We start from the raw sequence: 19,052 nt of genomic DNA on the forward strand, positions 1-19,052 counted from the left end.
TTCCCCAGCCACTCTGGGCGGCTTCCAATCAAGTGTTAAAAACAATATAGCATTAAACATTAAAAACTTCCCTAAACAGGGTTGTCTTCAGATGTCTTTTAAAGATAAGATAGCTGCTTATTTCCTTCTCATCTGAAGGGATGGCCTTCCACAGGGCGGGCGCCACTACCGAGAAGGCCCTCTGTCTGGTTCCCTGTAACCTCACTTCTCGCAATGAGGGAACCGTCAGAAGGCCCTCAGCGCTGGATCTCTGTGTCCGGGCTGAATGATGGGGGTGGAGACGCTCCTTCAGCTAATAATAGTTACTCGTTATGTCCAAACCCAGACAAGCTGTTTACCATTTATCAGGGTTTAGAGACTCAAATTTCAAATTGTGATTCATGATCCTGTCTATTTCCTGAAAACATCGTTAATAGTAAGCACAGCTTGGATACAAGAAGTAATCTTGGTTAGCTGAAAAACGAAGCAAAAGTTTCCTCACATCCATGCCTGAGGATGAGAAGGGATTGGAATGCAGTACACAAAGACACTAAATTAGTGTAACGCTAACTTAGGGTGATGTTGCCCCTGTTTGGTGAAATAGCATTCCTGTTGAGATATGGCAGGCAGTCACTATTTGCACTTTCCTGCAAAAATTGAGTATGTTTTTGTGTGATAAACTCGCACCAATTCATTCTAAACCCATATATATGTAGCAATTAAAATGTAGGTGCCTGTAATATTTCTACTTGGAGGGCTTGAAGCTTCAGAATGTGCATAATGTAGACCTGGAAAATGGCACAAAGCAAAGCTTACCTCTATTCCTTAAGGAAACGGTGGTGATCAAAAATGAATCCTTCCACCCCACAGTTTTTAAGTGAGAGGGAAAATTTAGGTGAGCTGATCACCAATCTCCAGCATCTCCTCTGTTTTGGAACTTGAATTAGTTCTATCATGTTTGCCCTTTTTTCTTTCTCAGTTGTGCTGTTTTTGGCACCATATTGCAAATATCGGAAATCACTTTTTTTTCAGTAGCTGGGAGCTAACAAAGAATTTCCAGTATTAATCTATTAGCTGAATTGCTCTCCAGGTGTATTGCATACATACTTTAACCAGTTCTTAGAGGATTGGTTAATGTGGTATGGTAGATGCGTTGGAGGCATTCATGAGTGGCAGGAGGATGTAAAGTTTGAGTCCAAGCGTTTATAAGAACATGGTGGTCAGCGATTCTTGGGAAAGTTGCTTCTCCTACTGAATGTTCAGTTGACAGATTGTAATAAAGGTGATCTGCAAATCAATCTGGCAAAACTACATCAACATGCGTCACTTGTGCTGAATTCCCCCAGGCTAAACTAGAAGGGGCATTCAGCACTCAGTGCAGACACTTACTATTTTTTCCCCTTAGGTCCCATGATGCTCCGCCCCAACTAGGCTCCTGCTCCGATGTAAAGCCCCAGCATGTGCCATGATGGTGATATCACATCACCCAGGATCCTGCTGGAGCATGGAGCCAGCCTACAAGGGGTCAGGTAAGTGTCTATCATTGCACAAATATGCAAAGTTTTTGTCGGGTTTTTCCTTCCCAGGGGAAGCATCTTGGGATATGAGGCTGGAGAGATTTTATATGTTTGAGTGCCTTTGTTATTTTAGCCTGGATAATGGAGGCATTCAGCATATATGTTTAAAATTGATGAAACTTTGCCAAAATGATTTGCAGGTCACACTTAACTTACTGACATCAACTGTCATAATATTCTCATGCCAGTCACTTTACCCTGGTTTCCTGCCCCCACCTTACCTTGCATAGTTTCTCTACCCTTGTTTGCTTGGAACTGGTAAAAGACTGAATGGTTATGGAGATTTTGAACGTAGTATCTGAAATACAAGATTTATCCTATTACTCTTTGGTTTTCTCTCTGATAATGGGTTTTGGATGTGTGGTGAAATACAACTATAAACTAAGATAAAATCTGACCCTAGAAATGCTCCTTCCTTAGAGATTATATAGCCTGAAGCAAAATAGTTTTGAGTGATTCTGCTCTTTGCTTTAGAGCAGGGTTGGGTAACATTTTGGGACCTAAGGGACACATTCACTCCTAGCCTACCCTCTGAGAGTCACATAGCAGCAGTAGGCGTGGCCACTTCCACACACTCACATATACACACTCACCCAAGGTTTACATAGGCAGGCAGCTCCCCTCTTTAGTTGATCCATGCAGATTAGATGAGGAGGAAGGGTTATCGCCCATTCTCCACTCTTCAAATGACTGATCTGATGACTGAGGGAAGGGATCATTTGTAGCCACATTTGGATGCTGGGCTCTCTGTCTACTTTGGCTATTTTTTTCCCTTTTTGCAACTGTGGCCAAAATTGGTTGGTCTTGGGGGTCTAGAAAAAAATTTAAGGCCAGTCTCTGAATCTAACTTAATTGAAGCATAATTCAGATTAATCTAAATTAACATTGTTAAAGAAGTCAGAAAAATAAGTCAGGGCTAAATCTAGAATGAACTTTTTGTAATTTGGGTCTTGAGTAAAAAAAGAACGAAAAACAATATGTAAAGAACGAAGTACAGTGGTACTTCGGGTTATATACGCTTCAGGTTACAGACTCCGCTAACCCAGAAATAGTACCTCGGGTTAAGAACTTTGCTTCAGGATGAGAACAGAAATCATGCTCCGGCGGTGCAGCGGTAGCAGGAGGCCCTATTAGCTAAAGTGGTGCTTCAGGTTAAGAACAGTTTCAGGTTAAGAACGGACCTCTGGAACGAATTAAGTACTTAACCCGAGGTAACACTGCAGCAACTTTGCACATTAAGCTAACTAATAATACCCATTTAAGCTATATTTTCATATCAATAATATTCTATTTAGGTTTATTGTGGAGGTTGTTAATAATAATGGGCAGTTGCATGTTTATGTACTTAGGTGTACAGTTGGTTTGTTTATTTTACTTACGCAGTATCAATAGGATTTGAGAAATCTGGATGAATTCACAGACACCAAATGTTGAGGTACAGCAAGAGGAATACCTCCCTATATTCATGCATACAGATTGTGTGTTTACTTTAAGTGTGAGAGGCAAAAGGCTTTATGTTTTGTAACCTTGGTAGGTACAATGCCTCTGTTTTGCCACTCAGAAAAGTGGTGAGGAATCACTACAAGGCACCATTCTGAGTAGGGCTACTACTACATGCATGGTGGAAGTGCTAGTAGATGGGAGGACTTTCATATTCATGGGAGGTGTTCAGAGAAGATACAAGTTGCAAGTGTTGCAATAATGAGGAGACTTGGTCTGCTGCTGTTTATTGTAGCTGTGCCTGAGGGAACAGTACTCCACTTCTTTACTTTCTTTGTCCCAGATGAGTTTCACAGGTCTTTTCCTTTTTCCCTATGGTTCCTGTACTCTTTTTCTCATCCTTCCGATCTTTATGCACCCTTCAATCACCTGGTTCTCCTTGACTCCTAAAAAAAATCCTGGTTCCTAGCAAACTGATTTATTGTTCCAGTACTATGTCATACAGCATTAAATTCTTCATGGCTCTAGTTGTTTGTATTAACAGGTGTTTGTGAATGCCTGTGGGTACAAGTTACTGTCTTGGGTTAACATCATAGGACTGATCGCTAGATCTTTTTACATTGCATGTCTGCAGGCAGGGCCCTCATTACCTGGTAACTTTTGACACTTTCAAAATAAAACCGGATCTAATTGTTCAAGTAAAGAGAGAAGGAAATGGTTTATTCAGTCATGAGCTAAGAATCAGCTCCTATTTTAAGAACTGTGATGTAGAATATGACTCTTCCAAGTGTGAATGCTTAAGACTGGCATGACACTCTTACCAGTTCTGAAAGGACTGAACTTTGCTCACTCTTCTTCTCTCTTTTGTGCAGATACGAAGTTTGTAAGTCAACGGAAGATGGTGCTGAATGCATCACTCTTTCAGTTTACTTCAGAGAAAAGAAAGCAAGACAATCCAGTGCTGCTCCGGGGACTGTTCTCTATGGGCAACCACTACTCATAGCTATACCCAAACACAAGCTTACCCTAGATCACTTGTACAATGTTATATTGGAGCGGATTAGGTGAGTACAGGACCTCTGTGGCATATAAGTTTACTCATTTCTAAGTGCAATCATCTTCGTTTCTCCAATTACTCTACAACAGGATTGTTATTAGATGTTACTAGTTTGTGTGTGCCTAATTGTTATTGTTCTGCATCCACTGGTAGCTTATCAGTATATGAGTTTGAAACTGCAAGTACTTCCATAGTTGTAGAATTTTCTGACAAATGTCTTGTATTAACCTGGTTGGTTGAAACTCTTCCTTTATATGAACCCAAAAAGAATCTAAGATCAAAGACCAACTTTTTGTCACTAGCAGCTATCAACCAGATACCTCTGAAAACTCAGAAGCGGCACAAGAAAGTCCTGGCCCTTATCTGTGTACTGCTTCTGTGTATACAGGTTGCATTAAGCTTCCATGAATTTCTTTTTGCTAAAAAAACTCCACCCCAAATCTAAACTAGTAGTCATCACACAATGCATGCTTAACTTAAGGAACTGAACTAAATTAGTTTGTTTATCTTGATGTTACCATATTTGTGAAAATGTTGATTATATTACAGCATTCTATATCCTAAGAGAAAACTCCTATGGTAATAACATAAACAGTGAATCAATTTGCTTATTTCATATTTTCTTTTACATATCTTACCAATTTTCAAGGAAATTGAAGGGATTTAAGGATCCTTTTATTTTATATGTGTATGATAATCATAGTGGGTGAGGAAATATTTCTGTACTTTCAATCTGGCTGCTTTCCTGATGAGATAGATACCCAACTCCCATCAATCCCAGTCAACATTGCTAACAGTTAGGAATGGTAGGAATTGTAATCATCAACATCTAGAGGAGATTTTGCACTAATTGTTCTTTTCTCCTAATGTACCTGCCTTTCCAATAATGGGTCACTCGTGTCAGCGTTTAATGAAAAAAATAATTTATGTGTTTCAGTCGCTATGTAAAAGTTTCCTTAAAAGAAGAATGTTCTGAAAGATGTCCAGATAGTGAGAATTGCAATGGCTCCAGTAGTGTGTCTGAAGGTAAATTATCCTAAGATGGGTATTATTTAACTAAATCTGTGTTGTCTAAAGTAGTAGACATGACTCCTCAATAGTTTTATACATCCTGTGCTAGTATACAACCTTTTGTGCTTTAGAAATATTCTTCAAATAACACTATTAAGTATATTGCATGTTGTGATAACTTGCAAAGTTGGGTACAGACTCCTCCCTGGTCCTCTCTGATTTAGCTGCATTCCTTTCAAAGCTGCTGTTGTAATCATTTGCTTATTAATTTTCAGACAAAGGATATTATAAATGCTATGGAGGAACAACAAAACTGAAAAACAATCTTTAAAATATGTTTCAGGTGATGTTGAAGAAATGGAACATCAGAATGGAGAGGAAGACAGTAAGGAGAAAATATCAGAAACAGATGCCTGCAAATCAGAGGACTGCATCCAGGATGACCTGGAAAAGGAAGGCCTGCATCACAGAAGGCATCTCTTTAGCTTCAGTCTTGTGAACTCTTATGGAACATCAGAAATAAACTCCCTTAATACAGATGGGAAAATCCTCAAGTTGAGTTGTAGGTATCTCCTCTAATTGTCATCCTAGACACACCTCATCTTTGGCAGATTTACATGATGTTATTGCTTTTCTTCTTTTCTTCTTTTCCAGCTCATGCAACTCTTGCTATTGATTGGGATTCTGACACCCGAAAGTTGCTTTTTGATGAACATGAGGCACAGGTGATTAGCGTTCCCCCACCTTTTAAAGGGCACTGCTGTAGTCTGGCCCCTAATAACTGTTGGCAGGGGGTTAGGCAAGATTATGTGGTTTATTCTGCCTTTGTACTTTGATAAAGGTACTGAGGAAATAGAGCATTGTCATAGAATATTGACAACAGGTCATTATCAGCACCAGCAGAGTGCCATGCACAAGGCTTCTCAAGAGTTGGTGATCAGCTGATGGTTCAGCTTTGTGCACACCGCTTACCACTGAGCTTTGCAAACCCCATTTTGGCTGACACAGGTCTTTTACCTGTCTCACACTTGACATCATATGTGTGATTACAAAAACGGTATTGTACCATCTTTGTATGAGTAAAGTGTACGAAGGCATTACCAGAGAAGAGGAGGAGGGCAAAGAATCAAGCTGAAATAAAAGTTGTAGACAATTAGTACAGAAGGGTTTAAAGTATTCTCCTGTGTGGTGTGTTAATTTTTAGAAGGTTTAACATGCATCTTACACTTGAGGAAAAAACATAATGTATATTTCTTTTTGGTAGGCATTTGAAAAACACAACAGTATGTTTCAGCCACAGAAGAAGAAAACTACCGTAGCTCTGAAAGATTGCATAGAACTGTTCACTACTATGGAAACACTTGGTGAACATGATCCATGGTAGGTTTGCTGTGTTTTCGCATATCAATAACATCTCTGGGCTGTGTTTAGCAAGTGACTAAAGCATGGATATTATCTATGCATTTTGCCCTGTAGGTCATGTAGAAAAGGTAGCTCAGGCTGATTTCATTTAGTAACTTTTGAGGTGGCTTGATTTCACATGGTTAAATCTTGTAGTAAGAACAGCGCTTGACCGATCCTGGAAAATATTAACTTCTTTGTACTACATGCATATAAGAATTATAACATGCCGTCAGCAGGAAGGCTTATATGATTATGTACAATTGCATTAAGAGCAATAATAGGGTCCAAACCTATAGACTAAGGAAAGCCTGGGCAAAAATACCTGTTTCAGGTAATCACCCTGTGATTATCTGTAGGCTACAGTGTCATGAGTAAAATTTCCCCAGATGATGTAAGTGATCTTACAGGTTTATACAGGCAGCTGCTATTTCCACAGAACTAATGTACTGCTGGGAAACTTGTGTAGGCCAGCCACATAGGCTACCCCTTCTATCTTTGGACATTGATAACTTTGCCTCAGCACACATGCCTCTGTAGACTGGAGGATCCTTCAGCACAAATCTCTTTTGTTCCTCCCGATCTCTGGATGTGGGCTTTGTTTTTAAGCAAAACTTTCCCGCTTGCTAGCCTGGCCTGTGACTGAACTGAAATGCTGGACTTAACATGAAGCTACATTCTGGTATACTGGCGGATCAGACTACCCATTGGAAGACAAATTGGAGGCAAAAAGTGGCACAGCATTTTCACAGTGCAGTCTAGTTGGGGGCTCCTTGAGAATCCATCAGTCAGTATTTCCTCTTCTCTGATTATTGTTCCTTAGCTCTCTTTGCCACCTCATCAGGATGGACATCCAATTTGCTGGCCTTGACAGGAAGGTAGCTTAAGCTTTTCCTAACTGCTGTCTTGCTGTTATGCCAGAACAGAACTTGATGTTACATCCAGTTTTCCAGCCTGGTCCTTATTCAGGGCATGGTTTCTGTGTTTCCTCAGTATTATTCATTTTTTGTCCCTAAGGTTTTTTATTAAATATATACAAATGTAAATGTTTTCAAAGATTAGAAAGGAGGAGGAATAATAATTATTTTAGTTTACCTTTCTTTTTGGTGTTCTTTCAGGTACTGTCCCAATTGCAAGAAACATCAACAAGCCACTAAGAAATTTGATCTCTGGTCACTTCCACGTATTTTAGTAGTACATTTAAAACGCTTCTCATATAACAGATACTGGAGGGATAAGCTTGACACTGTGGTTGAATTCCCTATCAGGTAGGATTTTTGGTTGCATTGGTGGTCAGAGCAAAAAAGAAATACAAATAATTTGGGTTCACTGACTGGAGAACCCAGCTGGGAACTAGAACCTTGGTACACAGGCTGGATTTTAGCCTTCAAAATGTGAGGAGCCAGAAGCATGTCTGTCACGGTTTTCTACCATCCACTTCAGTGGTCGATTAATATTTTACAACAACATAGTGCACTCGAGGTTAAGAGCTGGATTCAGCTAAATAGTTGCACTAGCAGGAGCCAACAGAATGGGGCTTTCCCACTCCTCCCCCCCCCCCCCTGCATGCCTTCCACCAGCTGAGTGGTTCCCTAGGACAGTGTGGTAGGAGAGGAGAGGGAAGATGGTTCCATCTGGCATGCAGAAATGCTTGCATTAATGGAACTATCGTAGTGTGATGTTGAATTTCTCCCTAAGTCTGCTGCACAGTCAGAGCTTTGACATATACGATGGTACCTTGGTTTTTGAACGTAGTTGAACGTTTCGGAACTTGAACACCAAAAACCTGGAAGTAAATGCCACAGTTTTCAAACGCTCCTCGGAAGTCGAACAGGAAACATGGCTTCCATTTTGAGTTTTCCGTATTGAGGCTTCCGCTTTCAGTTTTCGAATGTTTCGGAACTCGAACGGACTTCTGGAACAGATTACGTTCGAGAACCAAGATACCACTTTATATGCATCCAGGACTTGATTTGGATGTAGGGTATAGTAGAGGCAGAATACAAAGTCGTAAGTTCCTGGCCCTGATCTTGCGCCTGCTATTTCTGCTCACCGGAGGATATTGAGGTCTAATATTTTCTCTGTAATTCTGTAGCACTGGAATATATGATAAGTCCAACTCTGAACAACAACTGCTAAGCTACCATATTCGAGCACCTCTTCCAAACGTTACTTCAGGTTAGGTCACACAGTCAGTTTTGTCTCAATGCACTTCGAGATTGCACTTGTACAGTGCCTCATGCAAACCAGGCTTTCCAATGTCCACAGATGTTGCAGTCATGGAAATCACCCAGCATTGGCTGCAACTGAAAAAATTGCCACTACATTTGTGGTGTATTGTGGAAATGCCTGTTCCTGCATCTGCAGGGACATTGGGGGAGCACTGTGTGGTTATTGAGGTTGATATTGTGAACTGGCTTTCCTCCTAGGAGTTAGCAGTGGCAGTGAAGTCAGTTACTGACGCTAAATATTGGGATATTTAAAAAAGAAGTGTTGGGTGCTTACAGCACTGTCTGGGGGCTCATGGAAGTCTTTTTATTTGTCTTGAGGTTTCAATATCACCTTGCACTTGTTGCTGGCTGACCTTTCCCTTGCGACTCTTTCTTGTAGGGATTTGAACATGTCTGAGTTCGTTTGTGACCCGGCAGCAAGCCCATATGTGTATGACCTCATTGCTGTTTCCAATCACTATGGAGGCATGGGTGTTGGCCACTGTGAGTAATTATGTTCTTTCTGGATGTGTAACTGCAGAATTTCAAAATGTTCCCATTAGATAATATGCAAGATAAAAGGAGCTTAGTGGAAGACCTGACAGATTTCAGCGCAGCCCCCCCCCCCCCCGTGTTAGTCAGGCTTGCTGTGTGTGGACTATAGTAGTATTTTAAGAGAAAAACTGAATTGAGTAAAATGCAGTTGCTTCTTCTTAAAAAAACAACAACTTGTGGGTTGAGTGTGTACCACACAAATGCTCATTGGACCTTTGCTATTAAAAATGTGAAGCTATGCCTTGCCCCAGTGCAGTGCTTCTCCTTCTCAGTAACTTTCTCTTTATATAACTAGAGTACATGCCTTCTTAAACCAATAGCCTTTGCTCTGCTTCAAATCAAGGCTTTCTTCCTCTGTCCCACTGAACCTCCATCACATTTGTACCACTGGAGGATTGGGACTAGCATCTTTGTAGTTGCTCCTGTTGCACCAAAAATACTTCCTGTGCAAAACATAAAACCATTCAATTAAGCTGTAGAAGAGAATCTACAAGTTACATCTGATTAAACTGTTCAAGGTTTGCCACATATTTGACACAGATAGCACATCAGAATGTTTTTCTAATCTCAAACTATTAATGGCTCTTCGTGATTTATTCATGCTCCTTTTGGTCATTGTCAGCTAGGCACAAAGTGGCCTTTGATAAGTGAGTTTAAGGGGGGGGAGCTACTGTTAAATGGAACTGTGGGCTATCAGCACTTGTAAATCTCACTCTGTACCTCTAAACAAGTCCATTATGTCTCTTCTGCTTCCCTGGTAGATACTGCATATGCTAAGAATAAAGTGAATGGCAAATGGTACTACTTTGATGACAGCAGTGTGTCTCCAGCATCCGAAGAGCAAATAGTGGTATGTATTTGAAGTCAACTGAGTATACCTTGATGTACTTTGTAACTTTTAGAATTTTTGGGGTGTTGCTGAGTACTTAAAATTGAGGCTCTGACCAACAATACACATTTTCATCACTGCATAGTTCTACACATTAAGATGCTGGTTGACAGGGATTTCATTGGCACTTTACTTTTCAGTGTGCCTGGCTGCTGTGTAAGCAGTGTGTTTAAAAACCCCTTTTTTTTAAAGGGGCATGAGATCTGAGATTCAGGCCTCCCCCCCCCCCAAATACTCCCTAACAATGTTTATGCAGCTGCTAAATCGGCAAGGTAGGAATGGACATGCAGAGTGTTTTCTAAAAATAATTGAAGCCATACACATGGAAACTTATAAGGAAGATGGAGCTGAGTGCAGCTGTTTGACTTGGTCAGACTTTCTTCACACTGTTTTCTTAAATCACTTTCAGGAATGAGTGCTGGATTATCTATTTCTGTCAAACACAGGTAGCAAACATACATCCCTCCAGATGTGGCACTACAGTTTCCATTGGCTCCAGCCAGTATGGTGAATGGTCAGGGATGATCGAGAGTTGTAGTCCAAAACATGCAGAGTGCACCAAGTTGTGGGAGGCTGCCCTAGATCTACAGAGCTACTAGAGAATAGGGTGTTGGTACTGGGACTTCTCTTGCATGCAGGCTTGAAGACAATTTAATCCCATTATTTCTCACCTTGCCTTGCAGACAAAAGCGGCATATGTCCTCTTCTACCAACGTAGGGATGGCATGCTCAAGGGAAACCCCGCTCCTTGCATAAGCACTGAGCTGAAATCTGAGGAATGTGATGGCATGGATACCAACTGAACCTATGTGGTGGGGTTTAAACAAGTCATATTGCTAATTTTAAAAGGCACCCAAGAACTGATTTTTGTAAGAATCAAACAGGAGTTTCAGTACAGAAGGACTCAATGAGCAGTAACTATGGATAGCATAGGGAAGCAATAAGATGTCAAGGACTTGGGTATATCATAGCCAAAGAGCTTTTAAACAAATAGTTATTCAATAAAGTGTTATCTAAATCTGACTGTGTAGTCTGGCAGAAACTGTGTGGAAGCAGGAGCTATGCTGTATGACTGGAGCAATGCATGAAAGTGGGGCTGTGTTGCAAGAGGAAACAACATTTGACTGTAAGTAGAACTCTGGTTTGAGCTCTATGCATTGCAGAAGATGCCTGAGTGCTTGTGTTTCCAGAGTAAAAGAGAAGTGAACATTTGGCACAAGTTCCAATCTTGCACAGCACATTTTGGCACTATGTTGCTGTCAGTCCCTTGCTGACATGGCATGGTGAGCTTGTGTGTGCTTTTAAGAAAAAGAGAAAATTGCCTATTTGTTCTGGCACATTGTGTCCCATACAGGAGTCACAATCCCCACATTTTCTTGTGGTGTGCTAATAAAACAATTATTTAGGATCTGTCCCAAAGATTAACTCTCCCCCACCCCCAGCCTTTCCAGCAGCAGTATTCATGGGGCCTATTCTTCACACCAACTCACATGGAGTCTTATATGCTCTGAGTTTCTTCCTGATCTAGTTGGTAACTTACATATTGCGCAATCACAAGGCTTCTTTATTCAAGTCTCATTGGGGTAGTTTTTAAAATTTCCGCTGTCAACTGTCTTCTATTTCTGTGCACTTTCAGCCACACCATGAAAAGTTCAGAGTCCATCTCTTGAAGGCTGCATAGGAATCAACGTCCAGTGGCATATGTCCTTTTGGGTGGTCTCAGACACACTATTTTTCTTTCTAGCCATTTCATTTCTCTTTTTGTAATCTTCTGCTATCCTCATACTTCCTTAGTATTTTTTCCTCATTGGCTGAGAGATGGCAAGAGTAAATGTTGTTTGACTTCTTCCTACCCACAGCCTCCTCCTCCATGGAGGATGATAGACAAGAACCTTCTAGGAAAGGAGCTTTCAGGTAACACCGTGGAATTCCCATGCACACTGCTATGACACCTCAAGACATTTCCCATTTAGTGTCATGGCTTTGAAACTATCTTGGCACCTGTGTAAAGGTGTTTCACTTTTGTGCTCTGAACACATTCCCACGGATTCCCTTCAGCAAACTAAGAAATATTCCTCTCCCAGACTGCTTCTGTGCTGATCTTTATCGGCATGACGTCAGGCAAGTGGTAGCCAGTGGAATCGTCAGGCCACACCATTTTAGCAGAACTGATTAAAAGTGATCGTGTTCTTTTTAACTTACAGAGCAGAAGAGTCCTCATTGCTGTCAGCTGCATTTTCCTCACTATCTTCCAGTGATTACTATTGCGTTCTCCAGGATAGTCCTTTTAAACACTGAAATTTGAGTTGTTTGGTTCAGTTGCTAATGCTTCCAGGTTCTTTAATTGATTTGAGGTCTTGTCTCAACTGGATATTATTTTCCTGCACACTTGGGTTGGTGGGTGGGGTTAGGGCTGGAATTATTTAAAGGCTAAGTTCAAACTGTAGCATTGCACTGTTTTGTTTTTTCCTGTTTTTCTGGGTTATATTTTCTTTGGAATGTAACATTTGGACCGATAAGGAAACAGATATTTAAAAGCAAAGAGCAATTTAATGTAACCATATGTATTTCTGTTCCATACTGTTGCAGCAATCTTTTCACTGCTCTGTATGGTCAGATAGTGTGCACATTTGTGTTTGGGTGATTTTTGGGCTCCTGAACTAAATTTCTTCTAAATGCTGTAAAGATGGTATTAGGAACCTGGATTTGCCTCTGACCAGGCTGGATCCTAGCTGGTGTGTACATTCTGTATAGTGTCAAAATCTGTTTTTAGACTAGCACTTTGTAAGTGACTGGCTTTACTGTATAAAAGGAAAAAAAATTAAAAAGGAGTGGATTGCACTTGAGTGTGGACCTTGTTTTTTCTGTATGGTGGATGGGGATTTGAAATAGATACTCAAACCTGTATCTCTAGTTTTTAATTGGTAGTCTGTATGAAACACCGCAAATGTTATGGGAACTTTATTTTCGGCAGAAGTGTGTATTTTGGAATACAGTGGTGCTTTGCAATTTTATTATTGTTTATTTATTATTTAGACTTGTTACTCATTTGTTACCCAAAGGATTCCAAGTGACTTGTGTTTTAAAAATCATGGTGCATGTAGATAAATGTGCCCAGGATATGCATGTAGATAAATGCATAATTCCAAAAAATATAATCTCTGTCTGTAAATATATATATCTCTCTCCCTCTCCCACCCTGTCCAAAGGAAATAAAGTCATTGCAAACCAGCACTATATACAAGGTTGCGAGAGCACAGTAGTATCTAGTACAAATAAATTTGATCAAAATTGGCTTTATTTGGAAATTGCTTCTGAAAACTGGGCCAGCTTTTATCTGTAAGGTATTCAACTAGCACATCCCATCAGAGCAAGGATTTCCATTTGCTGAGACATTAATTTCCCATTTGGCTTGGGGGGAAATAGCTTTCTCTCTGATTCCCATTGTAAAAAGTATATCTGAATGACTATAGTGTAAGCAATGTATTTGATGACACTAATTTAAGAAGCTTTTATTATAATAAAGCATAAAGGGGGGGTAAGTACAGTGGTACCTCAGGTTGCAGACGCTTCAGGTTACAGACTCCGCTAACCCAGAAATAGTACATCGGGTTAAGAACTTTGCTTCAGGATGAGAACAGAAATCGTGCGACGGCAGCGGGAGGCCCCATTAGCTAAAGTAGTGCTTCAGGTTAAGAACAGTTTCAGGTTAAGAACGAACCTCTGGAATGAATTACCGTATTTTTAGCCCTATAGGACGCACTTTTTCCCCTCCAAAAATGAAGGGGAAATGTGTGTGCGTCCTATGGGGCGAATGCAGGCTTTCACTGAAGCTTGGAGAGCAAGAGGGATCGGTGCGCACCGACCCCTCTCACTCTCCAGGCTTGCGGATAGCAGCCTGTTCTGGGGTCGGGGGAAGCTCGGGCTTCCCCAGCCCCGCGCCTGGGGGGTAAATATTTTTTTTCTTTGTTTCCCCCCAAAAAAACTAGGTGCGCCCTATAGGCCGGTGCGCCCTATAGGGCAAAAAGTACGGTAAGTTCTTAACCAGAGGTACCAATTTAATGGAAAAAGACAAGACCAGAATATATTTACAGTAATACAAACTATAATTTACACCTGATACTATTGTGCTGGCTATCCCTAAAAATTTTTTGACTATGTAGGTAAGATTATAAAATGGATAGAGGTGCATCTCATGTAAAAACATTATTTTTGTCATTTTGATTTCTAAAATGGAACTAGTTTTCTTTGTTAACTTCTCCAGCTGTGTGATCAGAGTATGGAAAGAATTAAAATTACTGTTCAAGCACAAAAGGACAGTTGGAAGAAAGTTGAATAGTTGATTTCCTTCCTTGCCAATCCATGTTAAAATGTGGTGATTCTTGAGTGAATCCTAGTATAGTATTAAATCCTACATTGGATCAGCTATGGAGCAGTGCCAAGGAAAAGGCAGAGGTGACAGAAAGGATTGCAGATGCCAAAAAGATAAAGAACTACATAACTTTTAGACATAGGGAAGTTTTTAATGTTTGATATTTTACTATGTTTTATATATGCTGTCAGATGGCCAGAGTGGCTGGGGAAACCCAGTAAGATGGGTATAAATAATAAAATTCATTATTCTTATCATTGATTGCGAGGGTGAGGAACCTGTGGTCATCCAGAGGTTGCTGGATTACAGTGCCCATAATCCCTGATCATTGGCTGGCTGGGGCTAATGCGAGGTGGAGCCCAGTAACCTCTAGAGGACCACAGCCCTGGTTTATGTGACAAGCACTAGGTAAAAAATGCTAGGTGGGAAACATCAGTTGGCACCAAGACGGTTATGTGGCAGAGAGATGGTTTTACTCAAAGTTGATTTTGAAATGGTCTGTCTTATGCTGTTGGGCAAAAGGCACCGAGTACAAACTTGAGAGAAAGTTCTAGCACAGGGGAAAGGTTCCGTGACAGTTGAAAACCTTCAGTAGAGGGGGGAGGCAACAGACTGTTTACTAGAAGTCTCCATATCCAGTTGTTGATCATCCCCATGTTACTCAAAAGTGCTTAAGCAATCGATCTTCTATCCTGCACTTGTCTTGATATTGGGACAACTTGGTAAACCATCACAACAGGTGAACAATTCAGAGTTGATTTGTCTGTAGGATGGATTGCTCCACGTTCAATTTAGAAAGGGCATTTATTCAAACTATGAAAGTGTGTTAAATTACTCGTTAGCACTTATTAACCACTCAGTAGTCACAAGAGTAGAAAAAATGGTCCATTCTTATACATTGTTAATAGATGAAGTGAAAGGTTGTTGACTGCAAGTAAAGAACCAGGTAAGCTGTAGTGGCTTTCTGGATATATTGGGAGAATATAACGGGATTTCTATGGCTGGGTTTTACTAGAGCAAGTGTCTAGTAAAACTGACACACACACCTTAATTGACACAAGCCTGATGGTAAATAAGTTTTCGAGCAAGAGTTTGAAGGTTAATATTGCAAGTGCCTGCTAAATCTCTATTGGACGTTCATTCCACAGGAGGTCAGTAACACTGAAGGATCAGTTTTGTGCTGATGTCAAATGTGCCTCACCAACTTGGGGGACAGCCATTGATTCTCCCACAGGTATCGGTGATTGAGCTGGGGTATAAGGGTTCTCCTTATCCTTACAGCCTTGTAACGTAGACTAGGCTGGTCTCAAATTCACCTGACAAGTTTAACAGCTGAATAAGGTTTTGAAGACAAGTCGTCCTGAAGAAAGTCTAGCAGGAAGTATTGTATGCTATGCAAATGTCAAACTAAGTAGCCCTGAATAAAACAATCTAAAGTGTACTTCAGCACATGTAAAAATCATGGCCTGTGTGTGAAGTATTTGAAAAATCGCATCTGATTTTTTAATCCTTTTTGTTTTTAATGTTGCATTAACATTCAGTAATCCATCTGCATCAAGGACATAGTATACAGAGAAAAGGAAATGCTAGGATTAGCTGACTGCACTATAACTGAATGGATTAGCAACTTAGTATTGATTTCAATCTGTGCGCACCCTCCCAACCTTATATTTCTTACATAACCAAACTCCTGGAAACGTGATACTTCTTCCTTTCAGGTGAGATGTCAGAAAAACTGAACAGATGCCGTAAGGAGCTAACTGCAGCTATTGACAGAGCGATGGAAGACCTCTTGGTTCCTTTTCCCCCCTCCCCAGATTCCACCACTGACCAGAACTTTGACTTGCAGACAGCACGGCCCTCTTCACCCCTAAATGCAGATCTCTTTAGTCAGAAGGGAGAACTTACTCTTTCAACTGTGTATTGCCCCCAGTCATCTTTACCAGTCTCTTCCACTCCTGAAAAGGAGAATCCCCTCTTCAGGCCAAACTTAATTCCAGTGACTACCGCTTCCAACATTCCATGTACAAAACGGGAACCCTTGACAAGCAAGGAAAACACATGGCTACATCCTCCCATCTTCATGGCTGACCGGCAGTTTTTTATCAGCCCAGAAGACAGTGAGAGATGGAAGAAAGGACACCTAAGGTATGCTCTGCTTGTCACAGGCTTAATTTTTGTCTTAGGATGAATAGCACTGAGCTTCTATTCGGATGGCTGTTGATGTGGCTTCAGACTGGTCCAAAGAGTTGGCTCAAAATATGTTGTCACATGAGAAATATATTTATTAATTAACAATTTGCCACCTTTCAGAGATGCTCAAATCCCACTGCCTTACTCTGTGGAATGGTAAAGCACAGTGTTAGGGTGCTCCTCATGGTTCAGTTTTAGACCACCTCTACTACTGTATTTTTCGCCCCATAGGGCGCACCGGCCCATAGGGCGCACCTAGTTTTTTGGGGGGAAATAAAGAAAAGAAAAATTTTTCCCCCAGCCCCCAGAACAGGCTGCTATCCGCAAGCCGTGGGAGAGCTGCTCAACTTCGCGCAGCTCTCCCACGGCTTGCGGAGAGCTGCGCGAAGCCCAAAGACTGGGGCGTGCTGAGCTCAGCATGCCCTAGGCTTCGGGTTGCAGGCAGCTCTCCGCAAGCCGTGGGAGAGCTGTGCGAAGTCACGCAGCTCTCCCACGGCTTGCGGATAGCTTCCTGAAGCCTGGAGAGCCAGAGGGGTCGGTGCACACCGACCCCTCTCGCTCTCCAGGCTTCAGCGAAAGCCTGCATTCGACCCATAGGACGCACACACATTTCCCCTTCATTTTTGGAGGAGGAAAAGTGCGTCCTATAGGGCGAAAAATATGGTAATTGTTTTGTAATTGCTGGTGCAAGCACATTTATTTCTCAACATACAGGAAAGTTCTAAACCATGATTCAGAAAGCTAAGATATACTAGTGTACAATTTTGGTAGAGATCATACACTTTAGAGAATGTTTAACTGAACAATGTAAGAACAGTCTCCATAACGTGTTTCTGTGGTGTTTAGCAAACCTGATGAAAGGCCTGTGAAGTCAGAAGCAAGTATAAGTGCCACTGATGTTCCTCCACAGAGCCTGAAAGATCTTGCCAATATGAGTGGTAAGTGTTGTCTGCCCTGCTTACCAGACATGGCTTTTTAAAACTGGGACTGTAAAGAGCAATTGAGTTGCATATCTGCAGAGCCTGTAATAGACTGTGTAACCTGGTGAGGTATCTTTAGTTATTTCTCCATTACATGAACAAGCAGTCAGTACTATTTTAATCAAGTTTTTAACCAATAGCTGCTAGAGTGAGTGCATTATTACAGGGTGTACCATGGCAAATAATTTCATCAGAAAAGGTTAAGCAAGCACATCCTTGAAATAAAACTTTCTGACTTGGAAACTGTTACATATGGCTAGGGAGGAATACTTTAGACCAGGATGGCTAACCTTTTGGACCCAATGATTGATCTGGTGAACAGGGAGATGGAGGCTCTGTACTCTGATCCTTCCATCACAATGGGAATGCAGCTTCGTTCCCACACATCAGGTAATTGATCAGGTGAGTGGGAGACCATTTGCATCCTGAACTTGCACAAGCCTTCTGAGAAGTACTCTACATGCAGGAAGAATTGAATTGGTTAAATAATTAATCACCATCCCTGCCAAATTCCTGGGGGTGAGGAAAGAGAGAGAAGAGAAGGGCATAGAAAAGTCTTGGCAGGCAGGATGCAGCTCATAGGTGAATCATCCCTCCTTTAGACCACTGTGGTCCAATTAGCGTTCATAATTTAGAATCCTTCACATCCATTGCTACACACTTGCTTTCAAGCCATCACCTATTGACAAACATGAAGGTACTTTATTCCAAACTTGGAAGGGAGATATTTGAGTAATTGTTATTAGAATGCTAAAAGCACTGGGTTCCTCTTTAGGGGGGGAAAAAGCCTAGTACTTGCACTTACTTTACATGTAATGGAAGCTTATCAGGAGTGTTTATGCTGAAAATCCCTCTATGTATCAGCTATTCTTCAACTTGTGCAGATATTTAGGGGCAGGACTGATAAGTTGCATTCTTGTTTTTACACTGAAGATAACCCAGCTATTTGGCCATCAGAGAGGATGCACAGGAAAACTGACTTTGAGAATGAACTTCAGCAGATGTCTAGGCTCTCAAGTGAACTGTTTCCTCTAGATGAGGCCTCAGCCTTGGATCCAAGTGCACAGATCGGTTTCAGAAAGGTCCTGGAGCATACCTTAGAGGATGAAGCAATTATTGAAACACTGCTGGATATGGAAGAGGATTACAAACCAAACAGCTCCACCTTGCAGCAGCTGCAGTAGAAAGGCTGGTGTGAGGTGTGAGCTATTTAAGATTTGATAATTAATGCTTCTGAACCATGGAAACTTAGGCAAATAATCCTTTCTGTTGCAAGATGCACTATTAAAGTGATTTACAATAGTGTGGCGTTATAGTGTTTTCCCCATAGGCTAATGAACACGGAACATTATCTAGGCCTGGATCAGAAGATACTACCCTTAAGATAT

At 41.1% G+C, this 19,052-nt stretch overlaps 2 protein-coding genes across 4 annotated transcripts in view; both read left to right on the forward strand.

Annotated features, from left to right (window-relative positions):
- Positions 1 to 12,960, forward strand: part of USP4 (ubiquitin specific peptidase 4) — a 41,385-nt gene extending 28,425 nt beyond the window's left edge. For both annotated transcript variants that reach the window (XM_081185828.1, XM_081185829.1), the window contains 9 exons: positions 3,869 to 4,060; positions 4,991 to 5,079; positions 5,408 to 5,626; positions 5,719 to 5,789; positions 6,329 to 6,444; positions 7,584 to 7,733; positions 9,076 to 9,179; positions 9,992 to 10,080; positions 10,803 to 12,960. In XM_081185828.1, the coding sequence (XP_081041954.1) occupies positions 3,869 to 4,060; positions 4,991 to 5,079; positions 5,408 to 5,626; positions 5,719 to 5,789; positions 6,329 to 6,444; positions 7,584 to 7,733; positions 9,076 to 9,179; positions 9,992 to 10,080; positions 10,803 to 10,922 (1,150 nt within the window). In that variant the 3' untranslated portion in view covers positions 10,923 to 12,960. The remainder of the gene's footprint in view (positions 1 to 3,868; positions 4,061 to 4,990; positions 5,080 to 5,407; positions 5,627 to 5,718; positions 5,790 to 6,328; positions 6,445 to 7,583; positions 7,734 to 9,075; positions 9,180 to 9,991; positions 10,081 to 10,802) is intronic.
- Positions 12,961 to 13,093: 133 nt separating this feature from the next.
- LOC308582605 (uncharacterized protein C3orf62) lies at positions 13,094 to 18,966 on the forward strand. 2 transcript variants are annotated; one of them, XM_081185913.1, is made up of 5 exons: positions 13,094 to 13,857; positions 14,157 to 15,230; positions 16,210 to 16,639; positions 17,531 to 17,622; positions 18,598 to 18,966. In XM_081185913.1, the coding sequence occupies exons 3-5, from the start codon at positions 16,215 to 16,217 to the stop codon at positions 18,846 to 18,848; spliced, it is 768 nt and encodes a 255-aa protein (XP_081042039.1). In that variant the 5' UTR covers positions 13,094 to 13,857; positions 14,157 to 15,230; positions 16,210 to 16,214; the 3' UTR covers positions 18,849 to 18,966. The 2 variants fall into 2 exon arrangements, with proteins under 2 accessions (XP_081042039.1, XP_081042040.1); XM_081185914.1 differs by lacking the exons at positions 13,094 to 13,857; positions 14,157 to 15,230 and adding an exon at positions 15,241 to 15,437.
- The last annotated feature ends 86 nt before the right edge of the window (positions 18,967 to 19,052 follow it).

Source organism: Podarcis bocagei (genome assembly GCF_964188305.1).
Source record: "Podarcis bocagei genome assembly, chromosome: 2".
Lineage (NCBI taxonomy): Eukaryota > Metazoa > Chordata > Lepidosauria > Squamata > Lacertidae > Podarcis > Podarcis bocagei.

Coding starts and splice junctions, on each gene's coding strand:
- LOC308582605 (XM_081185913.1), top strand. CDS start 16,215: ATGTCAGAAAAACTGAACAGATGCCGTAAGGAGCTAACTGCAGCTATT. Junction 16,640..17,530: donor TGGAAGAAAGGACACCTAAG/GTATGCTCTGCT, acceptor TGTGGTGTTTAG/CAAACCTGATGAAAGGCCTG. Junction 17,623..18,597: donor AGATCTTGCCAATATGAGTG/GTAAGTGTTGTC, acceptor TTTACACTGAAG/ATAACCCAGCTATTTGGCCA.